General features: G+C 37.3%; 1 protein-coding gene across 4 annotated transcripts in view; it reads left to right on the top strand.

Moving 5' to 3' along the window:
* The window catches only part of SCLT1 (sodium channel and clathrin linker 1), a 285,252-nt gene that overhangs the window by 210,647 nt on the left and 56,714 nt on the right, over window positions 1–17,891 (top strand). For all 4 annotated transcript variants that reach the window (XM_060105958.1, XM_060105954.1, XM_060105951.1 and 1 more), the window contains one exon: window positions 1,814–2,010. In XM_060105958.1, coding sequence (XP_059961941.1) covers window positions 1,814–2,010 — 197 coding nt within the window. The remainder of the gene's footprint in view (window positions 1–1,813; window positions 2,011–17,891) is intronic.

Here is a 17,891-nt window from a genome sequence, read left to right as displayed (position 1 = left end):
AAGCAGGAGGGGAAAGATTATTCCAGGAAAAGGGAACAACATGTGAAAAGACCCAAGAATGAGAAGGCACTGTGGCAGAAACAAAGAAAGAGAAGGGAATAGAGGCATAATACAAGCTTGTAGAATTAGAGACAGGTTATCATGAAGGACCGTAGAAAAAGGCTTATCAAACTGCAAATAGATTTTCCAAGTGGAAAGGGGAGTTAAGTAGGCAGGAAGAGTGCTAAAGCTATATAGACGCATAGATCAGTTTTTAATACATGTGTGAGAGAGACAGAGACAGAATTAAATACTTCCACTTAAGATGTCAGAACCATGGCTTCTCCAGAGAAAGTGGAGATTGAGGCAGGGAGGGATATTCAATTCTAAATTTGTAGAATTCGGTAATTCAAAAATTGTTTAAATCGAGCAGGAGTCACGGAGCCTCAGGAGGCTTGCACAGCAGTAATGTAATACACAATTAATAAATCCAAAGTTGTTTTTTCCAGTGCCAGTGTTTATAACGTCCAATTTCTACTTGTGTACCATTTGAGAAAACAAGTTTAAGAGTTTTAAGAAGATGTTGAATTTAGCAGGGGTAGTGAGGACAGGATGTTTGCAGTTTTCCCCCATGAGCCGTGGGTTTAGCTGTTGTTGAGTTTTCTTTGGTGTTTTGGAATTGGTAAAATCGAGTTCCTTATTCATTCTTTTTTGAGTTTAAAAACAGTCATATTTAATCAATCACTAGAAGTCATTCCAGCTGTCACCATTTTTAAATCACATTAGAATATCACAAGATAGATATTCTTTATAATATTTCTTTAGTGTAGCAAGATAAAATGGCCTGAGAGTGCACCAAAGAAATTGTTCTTGTAACTATTTAACTATTTCCTCAATTGCCTGAAGTATGGTAATAGGTAGTTTCATTCTAGCTGCATACGTAAGCAGACAGTTCACTAAATACACTGGGTACTTTAGGACATTAGGGTTAATTCTCTCCCTGAACCTAGCTGAGAAAGCTTTTAGGGTATCCAAAGAGCATTTATTTGTATGTTCATTCTGCATTAAGGTATTTTTACTATAATGACATAAATAACCTAGAAATAACTGAAGACATTTCCATATGAGTTTCTGAAAATCACTAGTCTTTTCCTGAAAAACAAAATACATTGTTCATTTATACTGTAACTGAAGTGGTAAAGGAATTCCTGCCCTTTGAAAGACAATCTGAACTTTAGTATGTAAATCAAAAGTGACTTGAGGAGCTTCTAAGATGAGCTTCTCATGAGCACATCAGAGTGCTGGGAGGATGGCATACTTGGAGAGGGCTTGGAAGCTCAGCACTCCCCCTACATCCATACCTTGCTCAGTGTGTCTCTTCTATTTGACTGTGCGGGAGTTGTATCCTTTATAATAAACCAATGAACACTTCTTGTGTTTTAAAAACATAAATGGCTTCCATTTAAACCCAACTCTCAGTTACTGAGAGCATGAATATCTTCTATGGATTCTGGCAACAAAAGTAAAAGTAGATGATGAGTGCAGCTTTATTTCAGATAGTATACTTTTTTCCTACTGGCATTTAAGGTGTTGGGGAAAGTGGTGAAAAATTTGTAGTCCATCATAATTCTGGTTTCATTAAATTTATGTTATAAAATAGGATGTCTTCATCTGTGATGGAGACAAATTATAAACTTAATTTTTATATAGGTTTCTCATCCAAATATTTCTATGCTGCAAACACAAAAAATGATTCCTTTTGTATATATCATTGATCATTATATCTCCTAGAAAAACAGAAAAGAAAAAATACTGTGTTCATTTTATTCCTTAGATCAGTACGATGGAGCATGAATTTTCAATAAAGGAACATGGGTTTGAAGTTCAGTTAAGAGAGATGGAAGACAGTAATCGAAATTCCACGGTTGAACTGAGGCATCTCTTAGCAACTCAGCAGAAGGCAGCCTGTAGGTGGAAAGAGGAAATGAAGAAACTCACTGAGAGTGCGGAAATTAGAATCAGTAGTCTAAAGTAAGTCCACTATTAATTGTTTGATACGTTTTACAGAAGAAATTATTTAACTTTTAGTTTAATGTTTTTGCCATAATCTTTTTGTAAAAATGTATAAATCTGGGCCGTGTACTTATATATTTTATTCAGCAAATATTTATTAAACTACTATGAAAAATATTAAGCATTATAAACCAAACTAATACTGTTTGTTTTATAAATTTTATGCATACTTCAAAAAATACAATGATTTTTGTTGGATATAGCAGTTTAGAATCTTAATACTATTTGCATATAGATATAGTAATGTTCTGTAGTCGCAACAAAATCTGTTTGGCCTGCAAAGCCTAAAATATTTGTCCTCTGGCCCTTTAAGAATTTGCTGACCCATGCAGAAAGAACTTGAACATTTATGACGAATGAAATGGGAAGCTATGAAGGGCTTTTAGCAAAGCTATGAAGGGCTTAACTGTTCAACAGGTCATTTTGACTGCTGTGTGACAAATAGACTGGACAGGGTCAAGGTTAGAAGAAGAGAGAAAGCAAACCAGTACAGTAATAATCCAAGTAAAAAATGATGGTAACTTGGATTAAGTTTTGAAGGACTGAAAATCATTTTTTAAAAAAGTTTGCTTTGGGCCGTGTTAAGTATGAGCCACATAAAAGACATTTAAGTCAGAGTATCAACTTGTTAGTTGGATACATAAGTTTGGAGTTCAGGAAAAATATTGCAACAGGAGCTGTATATTTGGAAATCATTAACATACACATGATTTTTAAAGTCATGGAATGAGAAGGTATAGAAACGAAGTCTGGATAGGGAAATTAAGCGATCCGAGGACTAAGTTCTGAAAATTAGTTTGGAGAGACGAAAATTCTACTGAGACTGAGAAAAAATATCGAGACAACAAGAATCAAGACAGAATGGTTAAAAAAAAAAATCAAAAAGAGTAAGTGATAAAAATAGGTGATGTTTACATTTTACAGATAAACTGAGGCTGAGAGAGGTTAAGGAACTTGTTCAAGGTCACATAGCTAACGAAGTGACAGATCCTGGTTTCAAATTTAGGCAGCTCATGTGAAGACAATATAGTCCTAACCGTTGAGGTTTGTGGGGGGTTTTTTTTGCATTTTATTATTTTTTTAATTGAAGAATATTTGCTGTACAATATTATATGTTACAGGTGTACAATATAGTGATTCACAATATTTATAGGTTTTATTTAATTTATATAATAGTTATTATAAAATATTAGCTATTTTCCCTGTGTTGTACAATATATCCTTTGCTTATTTTATACCTAATAGTTTGCAACTCTTAATCCACTACCCCTATACTGACCCTCCCCCACTTCCCTCTCCCCACTGGTTACCACTAGTTTGTTTTCTATATCTGTGAGCCTGCTTCTTTTTTGTTATATTCACTAGTTTCTTTTTTATGGCTGAGTAGTATTCCATTGTGTATATACTCCACATCTTTTTTTATCCATTCATCTATTGATAGACACTTAGGTTGCTTCCATGTCTTGGCAATTGTAAATAATGCTGCTATGAACGTTGGAGTGCATGTATCTTTTCGAATTAGTGGTGGTTTTTTTTTCATGTATATACCCAAGGGTGGAATTGCCAGGTCCCATGGTAGTTCTATTTTTAGCTTTTGAGAAATCTCCATACTGTTTTCCACAGGGAATGCACCAATTTACATTCCCACCAGCAATGTATGAGGGTTCCCTTTTCTCCACATCCTTGCCACCATTTGTTATTTATGTTGTTTTTGATAGTAGTCATTCTGACATGTATGAGGTGATATTTCATTGTAGTTTTTATCTGCATTTCCCTGATGATTAGTGATGTTGAACATCTTTTCATATGCCTGTTGGCCATCTGCATTTCCTCTTTGGAAAAATGTCAGGTAAGCCTGTATCACTATAAACTTCCCTCTTAGACCTTGTTTTGCTGTGTCCCATAAGTTTTGGATTGTTGTGTTTTCATTTTCATTTGTCTCTTTTTATTTCCTCTCTGATTTCTTCAATGATCCATTGCTTGTTTAATAGCATATTGTTTAGCCTGCACATGTTTGTGTTTTTTAGTTTTTTCCTTGTAGTTAGTTGATTTCTAGTCTCATAGCTTTGTGGTCAGAAAAGATGCTTGATATGATTTCAATTTTCTTAAATTTATCGAGGCTTGTTTTCTGGTCTAGCATGTGATCTGTCCTGGAGAATGTTCCATTTGCATTTGAAAAGAATGTATTTTGCTGCTTTCAGGTGGAATACTCTATATATATCAATTAAGTTCGTTTGGTCTGATGTGTCTTTTAAGGCAAGGATTTCCTTAGTGATTTTGTGTCTGGATGATCTGTCCATTGATGTAAGTGGTGTATCAAAGCCCCCCACTATTACTGTATTACTGTCAATTTCTCCTTTTATGTCCATTAATATTTGCCTTATGTATTTAGGTGCTCCTATGTTGGGTACATATATATTTACAGTTGTTGTATCATTTTCTTGATTTTATCCTTTGATCATTATGTATTGTCCTTTGTCTCTTCCAATAGTCTTTATTTTAAAGCCTATTTTATCTGATATAAGTATTGCTACTCTGGGTTTCTTTTGATTTCCATTTGCATGGAATACCTTTTTCCATCCCCTCACTTTCAGTTTGTGCGTGTCTCTAGATCTGAAGTGAGACTCTTGTAGGCAGCATATATACAGGTCTTTTTTTGTATTCAGTCAGCCACTGTGTGTCTTTTGGTTGGAACATTTAGTCCATTCACATTTAAGGTAATTATTATGTATGTTCTTATTGCCATTTTGTTCATTGTTTGGGGCTTGTTTTTATAGGCCTTTTCTTTCCCTTCTTTTGTTCTCTTGTGACTTTATTACTATCTTTAGTGTTATGTTTGGATTCCTTTTTCTTTTTTGTGTATATATCTGTTACAGATTTTTTTTTGCAGTTACCATGAGGTTTTTCTAAAGCAGTATAGGTACTGCTTTATATATAAAGCAGTTTTACATTGTTTTACATTGCCCATCTCAATTTCAAATACATTTTAAAACCCTGTATTTGTACTGTCTTCCCTTCATGATTACTATTTTTGTTGTTGTTGTTGTTACATGGGCCTCTCACTGTTGTGGCCTCTCCCGTTCTGGAACAGAGGCTCCGGATGTGCAGGCTCAGCGGCCATGACTCACGGGCCCAGCCGCTCCGCAGCATGTGGGATCTTTCCGGACCGGGGCACGAACCCGTGTCCCCTGCATCGGCAGGTGGACTCTCAACCACCGCACCACCAGGGAAGCCCCCATGATTACTGTTTTTGATGTCATATTTTACATCTAATTTTTTCGAGTATCTCTTAACTACTTATTGTGGATATAGATAATTTTACTAGTTTTGTCTTTTAACCTTCCTATTAGCTTTGTGTGTGGATGATTTCCTACCTTTACTGTATGTTTGCCTTTACTGGTGAGTTTTCCATTCAGTAATTTTCTTGTTTCTAGTTATGGCCTTTTCTTTTTCTCCTAGAGAAGTTCCTTTAACATTTTTGTTGGAAAGCTGGTTTGGTGGTGCTGAAGTTTATCTTTTGTTTGTCCGTAAAGCCTTTGATTTCTCTGTCAAATCTGAAGGCGAGCCTTGTTGGGTATTCTTGGTTGTAGGCTTTTTCCTTTCATCACTTTAAATATATAGTGCCACGCCCTACTCACCTGCAGAGTTTCTGCTGAAAAATCAGCTGATAGCCTTATGGGCATTCCCTTGTATGTTATTTGTTTCTTTTCCCTTGCTGCTTTTAATATTCTCTCTTTATCTTTAATTCTTGTCATTTTAATTACAATGTTCTTGGTATGTTCCTTTTTGGGACTCTCTGCACTTCCTGGACTTGGGGGACTGTTTCCTTTCCCAGGTTAGGGAAATTTTCATCTATTATGACTTCTGATATTTTCTCAGGCCTTTTCTCTCACTATTCTTCTTCTTGGGACCCCTGAAATGCTAATATTAGTGCACTTGACGTTGTCCCAGAGGTCTCTTAAACTGTCCTCATTTGTTTTCATTCTTTTTTCTTTTTCTGTTCAGTGGCAGTGATTTCCACTACTCTGTCTTCTAGCTCACTGATCTGTTGCTCTTCATCATTTAGTCTCCTGTTGATTCTTTCTAGTGTATTTTTCATTTCAGTTGTTGTAGTCTTCATCTCTGGTTGTTTATTCCTCATATTTTCTAACTCTTTTTTACAAACTACTAACTTCTTGCTCTGTGCATCCATTTTTCTCCCAAGTTCTTTGATCATCTTTATGATCATTACTTTGAACTCTTTCTCGGGTAAATTGCCTATCTCCACTTTACTTATTTCTTCTTCCAGAATTTTATCTCTTCCTTCGTCTGGAACATATTCCTCTGCTGCCTCAGTTTGCCTAAGTTGCTATTCATATTATTTGTATTTTTATGTATGTGGTAGGTTAGTTATGCTTCTTAATCTTGGAGAAGTGGCCTTTGGTAGGAAATGTCCTGTGTGTCCCAGCAGCATACTCCCCTCTTGTTGCCCAAGCTATACATTCTATGGGTTCCCCCTAAGAGGTCTGTGTGTGTCCTTCTGCTGTGGCAGGCTGACCATGTGGACAGTCTGGTAGGCTTGTTGTCCCCTAGCCTGGTTGGTTGCCAGGCCCACCTTGTGCAGATGCTGCTGGATACTGGTTAGTGAGACCTGGTCACAAAGCAGCTCGCTGCAGAACCCTAGTGGGCTCTGGGCTAGTGCTGGCTCACTGGTGGGCAGAATCAGTGTCTAGAAGACTCCAGGCTGTTGCTTGCCCACTGATTGGTGATGCCAGGTCCTGGGGTTAATGCTGTACCAGTGGCAGGCAGAGCCAGGTCCTGGAGTCTGGCTGCAGGGCCCAAGGATCCCAGAGCTGGTGTCAGATTGCTGGTGAGCAGGGGCTGGTTCCTGACATAGTTGGTTATGGGGGATTGTGGTGTTCTGAAGCTTGCCTTGGCCTGCTGTGCATGGGTTGGGTGTGAAGGCTGCAGGATCATGGTTTTCTTGCATCTGGCATCTACCCCCTCTGGGTGACGCCAGTTTAGAGGCTTGTGCAGGCTTCCTGGAGGGCATGGCCAGTGCCTGCTCAGTGGTGGATGGAGCTGAGTCTTGGTCCTTTGGCGGGCAGAGCCATGTCTAGGCGCAACTGTGGCCTCAGGAAGTCTTTAGGCAGCCTGTCTGCTGATGGATGGGCTGTGTCTCCACCCAGTTATTTGTTTGGCCTGAGGCGTCCCAACATTGGTGCCTACAGGCTGTTTGGTGGTACCAGGTCTTGGCACTAATGAGCTAGAGGGAGGATCTGGAGACGGCAGCCACAAGCATCAGTGTCCACACAGTATATAGCTTCTACATATGGCTGCCACCAGTGTCTATGTCCCCAGGATGAGTCACAGCCATCCCTACCTCTCCAGGAGACTCTCCAAGACTAACAGGTAAGTCTGGCCCAGGCTCCTATCAAATTACTGCTTTTGCCCTGGGTCCTGGTGCACATAAGATTTTGTGTGTGCCTTTTTTTTTTTTTTCTTTTTGCGGTATGTGGGCCTCTCACTGTTGTGGCCTCTCCCGTTGCGGAGCACAGGCTCCGGATGCGCAGGCCCAGCGGCCATGGCTCATGGGCCCAGCCGCTCCGCGGCATATGGGATCCTCCCAGACTGGGGCACGAACCCGTATCCCCTGCATCGGCAGGCGGACTCTTAACCACTTGCGCCACCAGGGAGGCCCTGTGTGTGCCTTTTAAGAATGAAGTTTCTAATGAACCTTTCAGTTTGGCACTCTGTGGTGGTCTTGTTAATTATGGTAAGAACAGTTTTGGTGGAATGCTGGAATGAAAATGTATTTAGAATGAATTAAAGAGAAAAGAAAAAATTTTGCTTCCATTTAATGGTGAAGTAGGAAATTTGGATCTGCCCTCTACCACGACTAAAAAAGTTACATGAATTATAGAAAGCATCTACTAAGAACATTAAATAACTAACAAAAAAATTATTACCAGTTTGACTTTATCCCAGGAATGCAAAACTATTAAAGTATTAGAAAATAAATTGTTGTAATTTACCACATTAACTTATTAATTAATTAAAAGAGAAAAATCATAAGGCCTTCTCAATAGATACAGAAAAACTATTTGAGAAAATTTAATATCTATCCATTTATGATTTTCAATATATCTCTTAGCAAACTAGGAATAGAATTTCCTTAATTTTATAAAGGCATCTATTCTAAACATTATTCCTAACAGCAAAATAAAATAAAATAAAGTGTTAATAACTTTCCTTTGAAGATTGGGAAGATGACAAAGAAGACCACTGTTACCACTTCTGTTAGCATTTGTACCAGAAGTCCTAATCAGTGCACTATGGCAAGAAAAAGAAATAAAAGGTATATAAACTGGAAAGGAAGGAAGTAAACAGTCATTCTTCACAGACAGCATAACTGTATATGTAGAAAATCCAAAATAATTCATAAACAGAGTATTAGGTGAACATACAAAAAACAATTGTGTTTCTACATACATACCAGCAACAAACATTTCAAAATAAAACTTTAAAAATAGTAAAATTTACAATGCATCAAAATATATCAAATACCCAGGAATAAATTTAACAAATGAGGTATAAGACTTCTACATGAAAACTATGATATTAAAAGTAATTTTTTAAAAACTTTTTTTAATTTTAAAAAATAAAATAAATAGTAAAAATAAAACTAATTAAAGAAAGCCTAAGTAAGTAGAGATCATGTTAATTGATCAGAATACTAAGTATTATAAATTTGTTAACACTCCCCACCCTGACTATATGTAGAGTCATTGTAATGCCAGTCAAAATACTAGCACATGGAAGAGTATCCAAAACATATTAAGTGAAAAAAAATAGTATTATATAGTGTGTATAGTATTCTACCATTGGCAGGGAGGGCATTTGAGTTTGTGTGTGTACATATATATACAAACATGCTATATATACACTACGTTCAGACAGACAGATGCACATTCTGCTTTTTTTAAAAAGAGAAGACAAAAAATAATTTAAATGGTTTTCCATGAGGGGAGAGAAGAGGATAAGGATGAAGACTAGACTTCTTTAAATGAACCTTGTTTTATAGATTTGTAGGCTTGACTTTGAAACTATATAAATGTTTATATAATGTTTTTTCTTTTTTATTTGTTTTTGGCTGCATTGGGTCTTTGTTGCTGTGCACGGGCTTTCTCTAGTTGTGGCGAGTCAGGGCTATTCTTTGTTGCAGTACGTGGGCTTCTCATTGCCGTGGCTTCTCTTGTTGCGGAGCACAGGCTCCAGGTGTGCAGGCTTCAGTAGTTGCAGCACGCAGGCTCTAGGGCGCGTGGGCTTCAGTACTTACGGCACGTGGGCTCAGTAGTTGTGGCTCGTGGGCTCTAGAGCGCAGGCTCAGTAGTTGTGGTGCACAGGCTTAGTTGCTCTGCAGTATGTGGGATCTTCCTGGACCAGGGATCGAACTCATGTCCCCTACATCAGCAGGCAGATTCTTAACCACTGTGGCACCAGGGAAGTCCCTATATAATTATTTTTAATTAAATCAAAATTTAAAAACAGTACCTAAAAATTGAATGTAAAATTAAATAAATCAACAATTCTGTAGGAAGTTGATGGCTTAACTACGCAGGTGAGTTATTTCATGTGACATTTAATAGAGTAATTAGGCTGTATACCCTAGTGAGATTAATCCTAAGCATAAAAGGAAATGCAAAAAAATTATAAAATGTGTTCAGTAGTCTTTGTTAGCAATAACATTGGTATTATTACTGTGAAACTTACAATTATAGGATAAAGCAAATGAGTAATTATATAAATGTCTTTAAGAACCAAGATTTTCATCATAAGGAGAAAAAACTCAAAGAAATTAAATAAAACTTATAATTCTAAATTGAAATTGGAAATATTAGTATATGAACTTATGATGTGTTTTACTCTTTAAAATATATATTTCCTAGCTTTGTCCACTAAAAGGTCCTAGATACAGTGACCAGTATTCAGATGCAATGAGGTATCCTAAAACAAACCAGGACTCCTTAGATGAATGACTGATTACAGATCGGGGATAGGAAAGTACAAGATGAGCCTGGAAAACACCCTGTGGTAGCAAAAGGCTAGGAAGGGATCAAGATTAAAAGGACCCAAGAGCCAACTTGAGGAAGCTCCCACTGACCCATGTAGTGACAGTTTGAGCATCAAAAAGAATATCTGCAGTAAATTGCAACATACCAAGTATATTAAAAGTCTGTGACTTCAGAATGATATTACATAAAGAAAAAATTCTTTGGTTACCTTTGGAAGATGTTATAGAAACAACTCTTTCTGAAAAGAAGATAAACCAAAAAATCCAGCATTTATTCTACTCTTCCTGTACTCACTATGCTTCGCCAAATGCTACTTGGACTTTCCTATCATAATAGCCCTTACTTCACTGGTTAGGGAACCAATGTAGAGATTTTGCCAGTTAACTGCTCAATATGTCTCTTCCAGTTATGCATCTCAGAACCAGGGAGACAACCACAGGGTAGGATTATGGACACCCTGGGTCCACTGTGAGACAACTCAAGCTAAAACTCCTTTGATGACCTGACCTACATTAACCTCTCTGGTTGGTGGACCACAGTGGTATTTGGGGTCTCCAGGAATTTGTCATTTCAGCAAGTGTCTAGTAATCCTGAAAGTGTCTGAATTTCCCCTTCCCCATTGCATGGGTACCCTGCCTGCTCTTCACAGGTCCTTCTTAGGGGAAGGCCAGGAGGTAGTATATGTGAATGTATAAAAGTTTCCTTCAAAGGAACCTACAGCTCCTTCCTTCATCCAAGAGCTCTGAGTCTGTGAACTGATTCAGGTTTGAGAATTGGTTAAAGGGTCATGACACTGTTTTACAATGATTCAAGACTGCTATTCACAAGACCTAGAGCTTTTCTATTTCTGCAAATCAAATAAGACTTTAGTAGACTGCCCATCTATTTCAGTTCTAGGGTGACAGTGATAAAATTATCAAGCCCCAAAGATCTCTGTAAATCATACTCTACTGATTACTACTTCAACTCTACTGCCATTCCAGTAATGACGACTGCATTTTCTTTGGAGATTTAATGTCAGTACATCACCCTTGCTGTTGAGAATTGTATCATTTTCTTTAACTTCAGGAAGCCCTGTTCCATGGTAGCAATTCCCACTGTCATTTCAGTCCAACAGAGAATAACCACTACAGAGCTCTTCAGGGATACTGGGGCAACTGTTGTGACTATATTTCTCATAGTCTTGGTGAAGGGAATGTCCTCTGGACCCTCCTGACGGACACAGTTGAAGGATGGATGAATTGGTTTTAACATTTAAAAAACCTACCCTAGTCTTCCAGTCTCCCTAACTTTTGATAACTTCCTCGACACCAGTGATTCTCAAGTGGGGATGATTTTTTTCCTCCTCCCCTCCCCGGAACATTTGTCTTGAAAATATCCAGACACATTCAAGGATGCGATTGGCATCTAGTGTCTAGGGGAGAGGGATGCTGTTAAACATCGTGCAATGCTCAGGACAGCGCTGCACAGCAAAGAATTTCCCAGCCAATGGTGTCAGTAGTGCCAAGGTTGAGAAACCCTGCTGTACTCTATAACAAGGAGCTTCTTACATTTCAGTGTTCAGGTCACCTTTGAATCCAGATTTTGTTCAACCGACCAAGCAAACCAAAATACTCAAGCTAATTCATTGGATCTAGAATATCTGCTTTGTGAGCCCATATTGGTAAATGTGGCTTAATCCAACGTTTTATTCTTTCTGCTGTAATCTAACACCCTTAGGATCTATTCTCACACATACTCTCTGTGTAAAATTGGCAAAATCATAATTATTTTAGTTCATTCTGCCTCCTCACAGGTCTTGTTTTGTACCTCATTTCCTAGAGCTTATTAGACTTCAGTCTGGCTACAGATATAGAAGCAATGGGTGATAGTAAGGTAAATCGTGAAGGGGGTCACCTATTCCTTGCAAGGCAACCCTCTCAGGTGAGGCCACCTTTCAGGCAAAGGAGGTTTACCTTCCCAAACAGTAGAAGGACTGCTTCTACTGGCAAAGGAGGCATTACAGAATTTAAGGGTTCAAGGCTCCAGCTTCATTGGAGTCTGTCTGTTCACATGTCCCCATTTCAATTTGTAGGGATGAAAAGACCCTGCAAGGTTGGGAATTCAGGCTGTGGTGTATTTCAGTCATCCATGGAACTAGACTTAGGATTTGATTATCAGAAAACTCAGCCTTGCAGCCAGTGGAGATAAGGGTTTCTTTTAGGGTAGTCATGGTAGATTTCAGGCCCCTAATCTAGACTTTGAGCTCATAATTGAAAACTCTGACCTCTTATTTTTATTTTCAAAGTTCTCCATTGTACCTAAAAGCTGCATTATACTCTTCATTCACTAAACTATTCTATGTCATTAATTATTTGGTCACTCAAAACCATATGCTGTACAGGCACTTGATTATATAAGTAATAATTTAAGTAACTCTTTTACCTTTGCATACCATGGATTACCAGTGTCCCCTTTACCACTGGCCTTTAAATTTAATCAAAGCATAGAACCAATTCTAGTTAACTCACAACCAGTTAGAGTACCCATTCATAAGGTTATATTCCTCTGGAACTTCTGGTACCAGTTCCTCTATGTATCAGGTTTTATTCAGGGAAACAGAGCTACTCTGGGTGATATAGAATATGGGATTTATTTTGGAAATTAGGCCTTACACAGTGGCACTGGTAGAGAAATCAGTGCAATGTCGTTGTGTCTGCATCTGACGCTAAGCCTGAAGTCACTGTGTGTCAGCTAAATCAGCGGTTGTGAAGGAAACCTGGATGTAGATGAGAGCACTCACAAGGACAAACAAGAACCCTATTTTCACCTGTCTTTCACCACATCTACCTCCAACCACTTTCATGGATGATCTGCAGGAGAAGCTGTTGCCCTTCACCATGGATCTGTATATGACCCAAGAGTCCAAAAGAGGACATCTGCCAAGAGGCAGAAGATGGAATTGCTGTGGGTTCTGGTGGTGCCCCACACGAACATAGTGACCTAACATATCAGCAACTGTGCATGAGTTACCACAGTGCCAGGTGCCCGCCAGCTTCACAGCCTACTGCACAAATTTCTCTTATGGTCAACATCAGCCTAGGACCAGGGAAAGGAATCCTGGAAAACATAATTCCAGCTTAACTAAGTTGATGCAGTCGAAAGCTACCACCATGTATTTGTCATAATGTAATTCTTGATGTTGGGTAGTTCACAATGCTTACATAAGGAAAAACAAAACCATATAAAATAATGTAGACTTAACATCAATCTAAAGAGTATATTTATGATAGCTGTAATTTCTTGAATACACACTGTTTGACACTTTACGTACTCCTTTAATCATCTCAAAAACTTTATGAAATAAATGCTATTATACCCCCTGTATTAGGGTTTCTCAGAGAAAAAGAACCAATAGGGTGTGTGTGTGTGTGTGTGTGTGTGTGTGTGTGTGTCTATAAAAGGGTTTATTTTAAGGAATTGGCACAACTGATTATAGAGGCTTGGTGAGTCCAAAGTCTGATGGAGAAGACTGGCAGGCTAGAGATTTAAGGAGTTGCATTTCAAGCCCACAGGCATTCGTGCTGGAGACATGAAAAGCCAGTGTTACTGTTCAATCCAAAGGTTGTCTACTGCAGAGTTCCCTCTTGCTTGGGGGAGGTCAGCTTTTTGTTCTATTCAGGCCATCAACTGATTATATGAGGCCCACCCACATTATGAAGGGCATTCTGCTTTACTTAAAGTCCAATGACTTAAATGTAAATCTCATCCAGAAACACTGTCATAGAAACATCCAGAATAATGTTTAACCAAACATCTGGGCACCATGGCCCAGCCAAGTTGACACATAAAATTAACTGTCACACTCCCTTGTCGTACATGAGGAAACTCCGGACTTTAAAAAGTTTATACAAGTCTACAATTCATTATCTGCAATTCCAAATTCAAAAGAACTCTGAAAACAGTCTTTTTCTAAGTTATATGCGTACACTTCTGTAGCAAAACCTGACATGAAATGATAGGAAGCCATTTATGATACAGGTGTATCTACGTGTGCACACACACATATACACATGTATATAGATACACAGAAACATTTCCTTAATTGTGCCTATTCATATGTTTTACTGAAAAATATTTATAAACATTATAAACTCTATCCTACTATAAACCCATAAAATATTTTTCTTGGATGCTTGGATTTGGCTATATTGTATATGTAATTTGTGCACACCAACTGATCACTCCCAGTAGATTATTGATAGTGAATGTGTTTTATTTTTGTTTGTATTCCCTGAGTATCGAGTGGAGTGCCTTGCCAAAAGGAAACACATAGAATGTTGAATTTAACTCCCTTGCGTCTACCAAAATAGTTTTAATACTACCATGTCTGCTGCTTGTATTCTGGGCTAGAAAGATTATTAATGCCCTTTACAATTCATGACTTCAGGAATACGACTTGATTTTTTGAAAAGTAATTTTATCCCAGTTATACATGTATTTCTTTTTATTTTTTATTGTAGTATAGTTGATTTACAATGTTGTATTAGTTTCTGATATAAAGTAAATCAGTTATACATATACACATATCCACTCTTTTTTAGATGCTTTTCCCATATAGGTCATTACAGAGTATTGAGTAGAGTTACCTGTGCTATACAGTAGGTTCTTAATTAGTTATCTATTTTATATATAGTAGTGTGTATATGTCAATACCAATCTCCCAATTTATCCCTCCTCCCTGGTAACCATAAGTTTGTTTTCTACAACTGTGACTCTTTCTTTTTTGTAAATAAGTTCATTTGTACCATTTTTTTAGATTCCACATATAAGCAATTTCATATGATATTTGTCTTTCTCTGTCTGACTTACTTCACTCAGTATGACAATCTCTAAGTCCATCCATGTCACTGCAGATGGCATTATTTTCTTCCTTTTTATAGCTGAGTAATATTCCATTGTATATATGTACCACCTCTTTTTTATCCATTCCTCTGTCAGTGGACATTTAGGTTGCTTCCATGTCTTGGCTATTGTAAATAGTGCTGCAATGAACATTGGGGTGCATGTGTATTTTCGAATTATGGTTTTCTCCAGATATATTTCCAGATATATAGGAGTGGCATTGCTGGATCATATGGTTGCTCTATTTTTAGGTTTTTAAGGAACCTTCATACTGTTCTCCATAGTACCAGTTTACATTCCCACTAACAATGTAGCCTTTTCTCCACACCCACTCTAGCATTTATTGTTTGTAGATTTTTTGATGATGGCCATTCTGACCAGTGTGAGGTGATAGCTCATTGTAGTTTTGATCTGCATTTCTCTAATAATTAATGACGTTGAGCATCTTTTCATGTGCCTCTTCGCCATCTGTATGTCTTCTTTGGAGAAATGTCTATTTAGGTCTTCTGCCCATTTTTTGATTGGGTTGTTTGTTTTTTTTGATATTGAGCTGGCTGAGCTGTTTGTATATTTTGGAGATTAATCCCTTGTCAGTTGCTTCATTTGCAAATATTTTCTCCCATTCTGAGGGCTGTCTTTTCATTTTGTTTATGCTTTTCTTTGCTGTGCAAAAGCTTTTAAGTTTCATTAGGTCCCATTTTTTATTTTTGTTTTTATTTTCATCACCCTAGGAGGTAGGTCAAAAAATATCTTGCTGTGATTTATGTCAAAGAATGTTCTTCCTGTTTTCCTCTAAGAGTTTTATAGTGTCTCATCTTATATTTAGGTCTTTAACCCATTTTGAGTTTATTTTTGTGTGTGGTGTTAGGGAGCATTCTATTTTCATTCTTTTACATGTAACTGTCCAGTTTTCCCAGCACCACTTATTGAAGAGACTGTCTTTTCTCCATTGTATATTCTTGCCTCCTTTATCATAGATTAGGCGACCGTAGGTGCATGGGTTTATCTCTGGGCTTTCTATCCTGTTCCATTGATCTATATTTCTGTCTCTGTGCCATTACCATACTGTTTTGATTACTGTAGCTTTGTAGTATAGCCTGAAGTCAGGGAGCCTGATTCCTCCAGCTCCGTTTTTCTTTCTCAAGATTGATTTGGCTATTTGGAGTCTTGTGTGTGTCCATACAAATTGCAAAATTTTATGTTCTAATTCAGTGAAAAAAATATTGGTAATTTGATAGGGATTGCATTCAATCTGTAGATCTTTTGGATAGTATGGTTATTTTGACAGTATTGATTCTTCCAATCCAAGAAACATGGTATATCTCTCCATCTGTTTGTGTCATTTTGATTTCTTTCATAAGTGTCTTATAGTTTTCTGAGTACAGGTCTTTTACTCCTTTAGATAGGTTTATTCCTAGGTATTTTATTCTTTTTGATGCAATGATAAATGGGATTGTTTCCTTAATTTCTCTTTGATATTTCATTGCTAGTCAATAGAAATGCAAGAGATTTCTGTGCATTAATTTTGTATCCTGCAACTTTACCAAATTCACTGATGAGCGTTAATAGTTTTCTGGTAGCATCTTTAGGTTTTTCTATGTATAGTGTCATGTCGTCTGCAAACAATGACAGCTTTACTTCTTTTTTTCCAATTTGGATTCCTTTTATTTCTTTTTCTTCTCTGATTTCTGTGGCTAGGGCTTCCAAAACTATGTTGAATAAAAGTGGTGAGAGTGGACATCCTTGTCTTGTTCCTGATCTTAGAGGAAATGCTTTCAGTTTTTCACCATTGAGAATGATATTTGCTGTGGGTTTGTCATATATTGCCTTTATTATGTTGAGGTAGTTTCCCTCTATGCCCACTTTCTGGAGAGTTTTTATCATAAATGGGTGTTGAATTTTGTCAAAAGCTTTTTCTGCATTTATTGAGATGATCATATGGGGCTTTTGGGGAGGTTTTAATATTTATGATCATATGGTTTTTATTCTTCAGTTTCTTAATGTGGTGTATCACAATGATTGATTTTCATATATTGAAAAATCCTTGCATCCCTGGGCTAAATCCCACTTGATCATGGTGTATGATCCTTTTAATGTGCTGTGGAATCCGATTTGCTAGCATTTTGTTGAGGATTTTTGCATCTATGTTTATCAGTGATATTGGCCTGTAGTTTTCTTTTTTGTGATATCTCTGTCTGGTTTTGGTATCAGGGTGATTGTGGCCTCGTAGAAGGGGCTTGGGAGTGTTCCTTCCTCTGCAAATTTTTGGAAAGATAGGTGTTAACCCTTCTCTAAATGTTTGATAGAATTCACTTGTGAAGCCATCTGGTCCTGGGCTTTTGTTTGTTTGAAGTTTTTTAATCAGAGTTTCAATTTCAGTACTTGCGATTGGTTCATTCATATTTTCTATTTCTTCTTGGTTCAGTCTTGGAAGATTGTACCTTACTAAGAATTTATCCATTTCTTCTGTGTTGTCCATTTTATTGGCATGATAGTTGCTTGTAGTAGTCTCTTATAATCCTTTGTATTTCTGTGGTGTCTGTTGTAACTTCTCCTTTTTCATTTCTAATTCTACTTATTTGAGTCCTCTCCTTTTTTTTCTTTATGAGTCTGGCTAAAGGTTTATCAATTTTGTTTATCTTCTCAAAGAACCAGATTTTAGTTTCATTGATCTTTTCTGTTGCTTTCTTCATCTCTCTTTCATTTATTTCTGCTCTGATCTTTATGATTTCTTTCCTTCTATTAACTTTGGGTTTTGTTTGTCTTCTTTGTCTTGTTGCTTTAGGTGTACGGTTACATTGTTTATGTGAGATTTTTCTTGTTTCCTGAGGTAAGATTTATTGCTATAAACTTGCCTCTTAGAACTGCGTTTGTTCCATCCCATAGGTTTTGGATCATTGT

The sequence above is a fragment of the Mesoplodon densirostris genome, chromosome 1, assembly GCF_025265405.1.
Source record: "Mesoplodon densirostris isolate mMesDen1 chromosome 1, mMesDen1 primary haplotype, whole genome shotgun sequence".
Taxonomy (NCBI): domain Eukaryota; kingdom Metazoa; phylum Chordata; class Mammalia; order Artiodactyla; family Ziphiidae; genus Mesoplodon; species Mesoplodon densirostris.
This window is presented reverse-complemented; position numbering and strand designations above follow the sequence as displayed.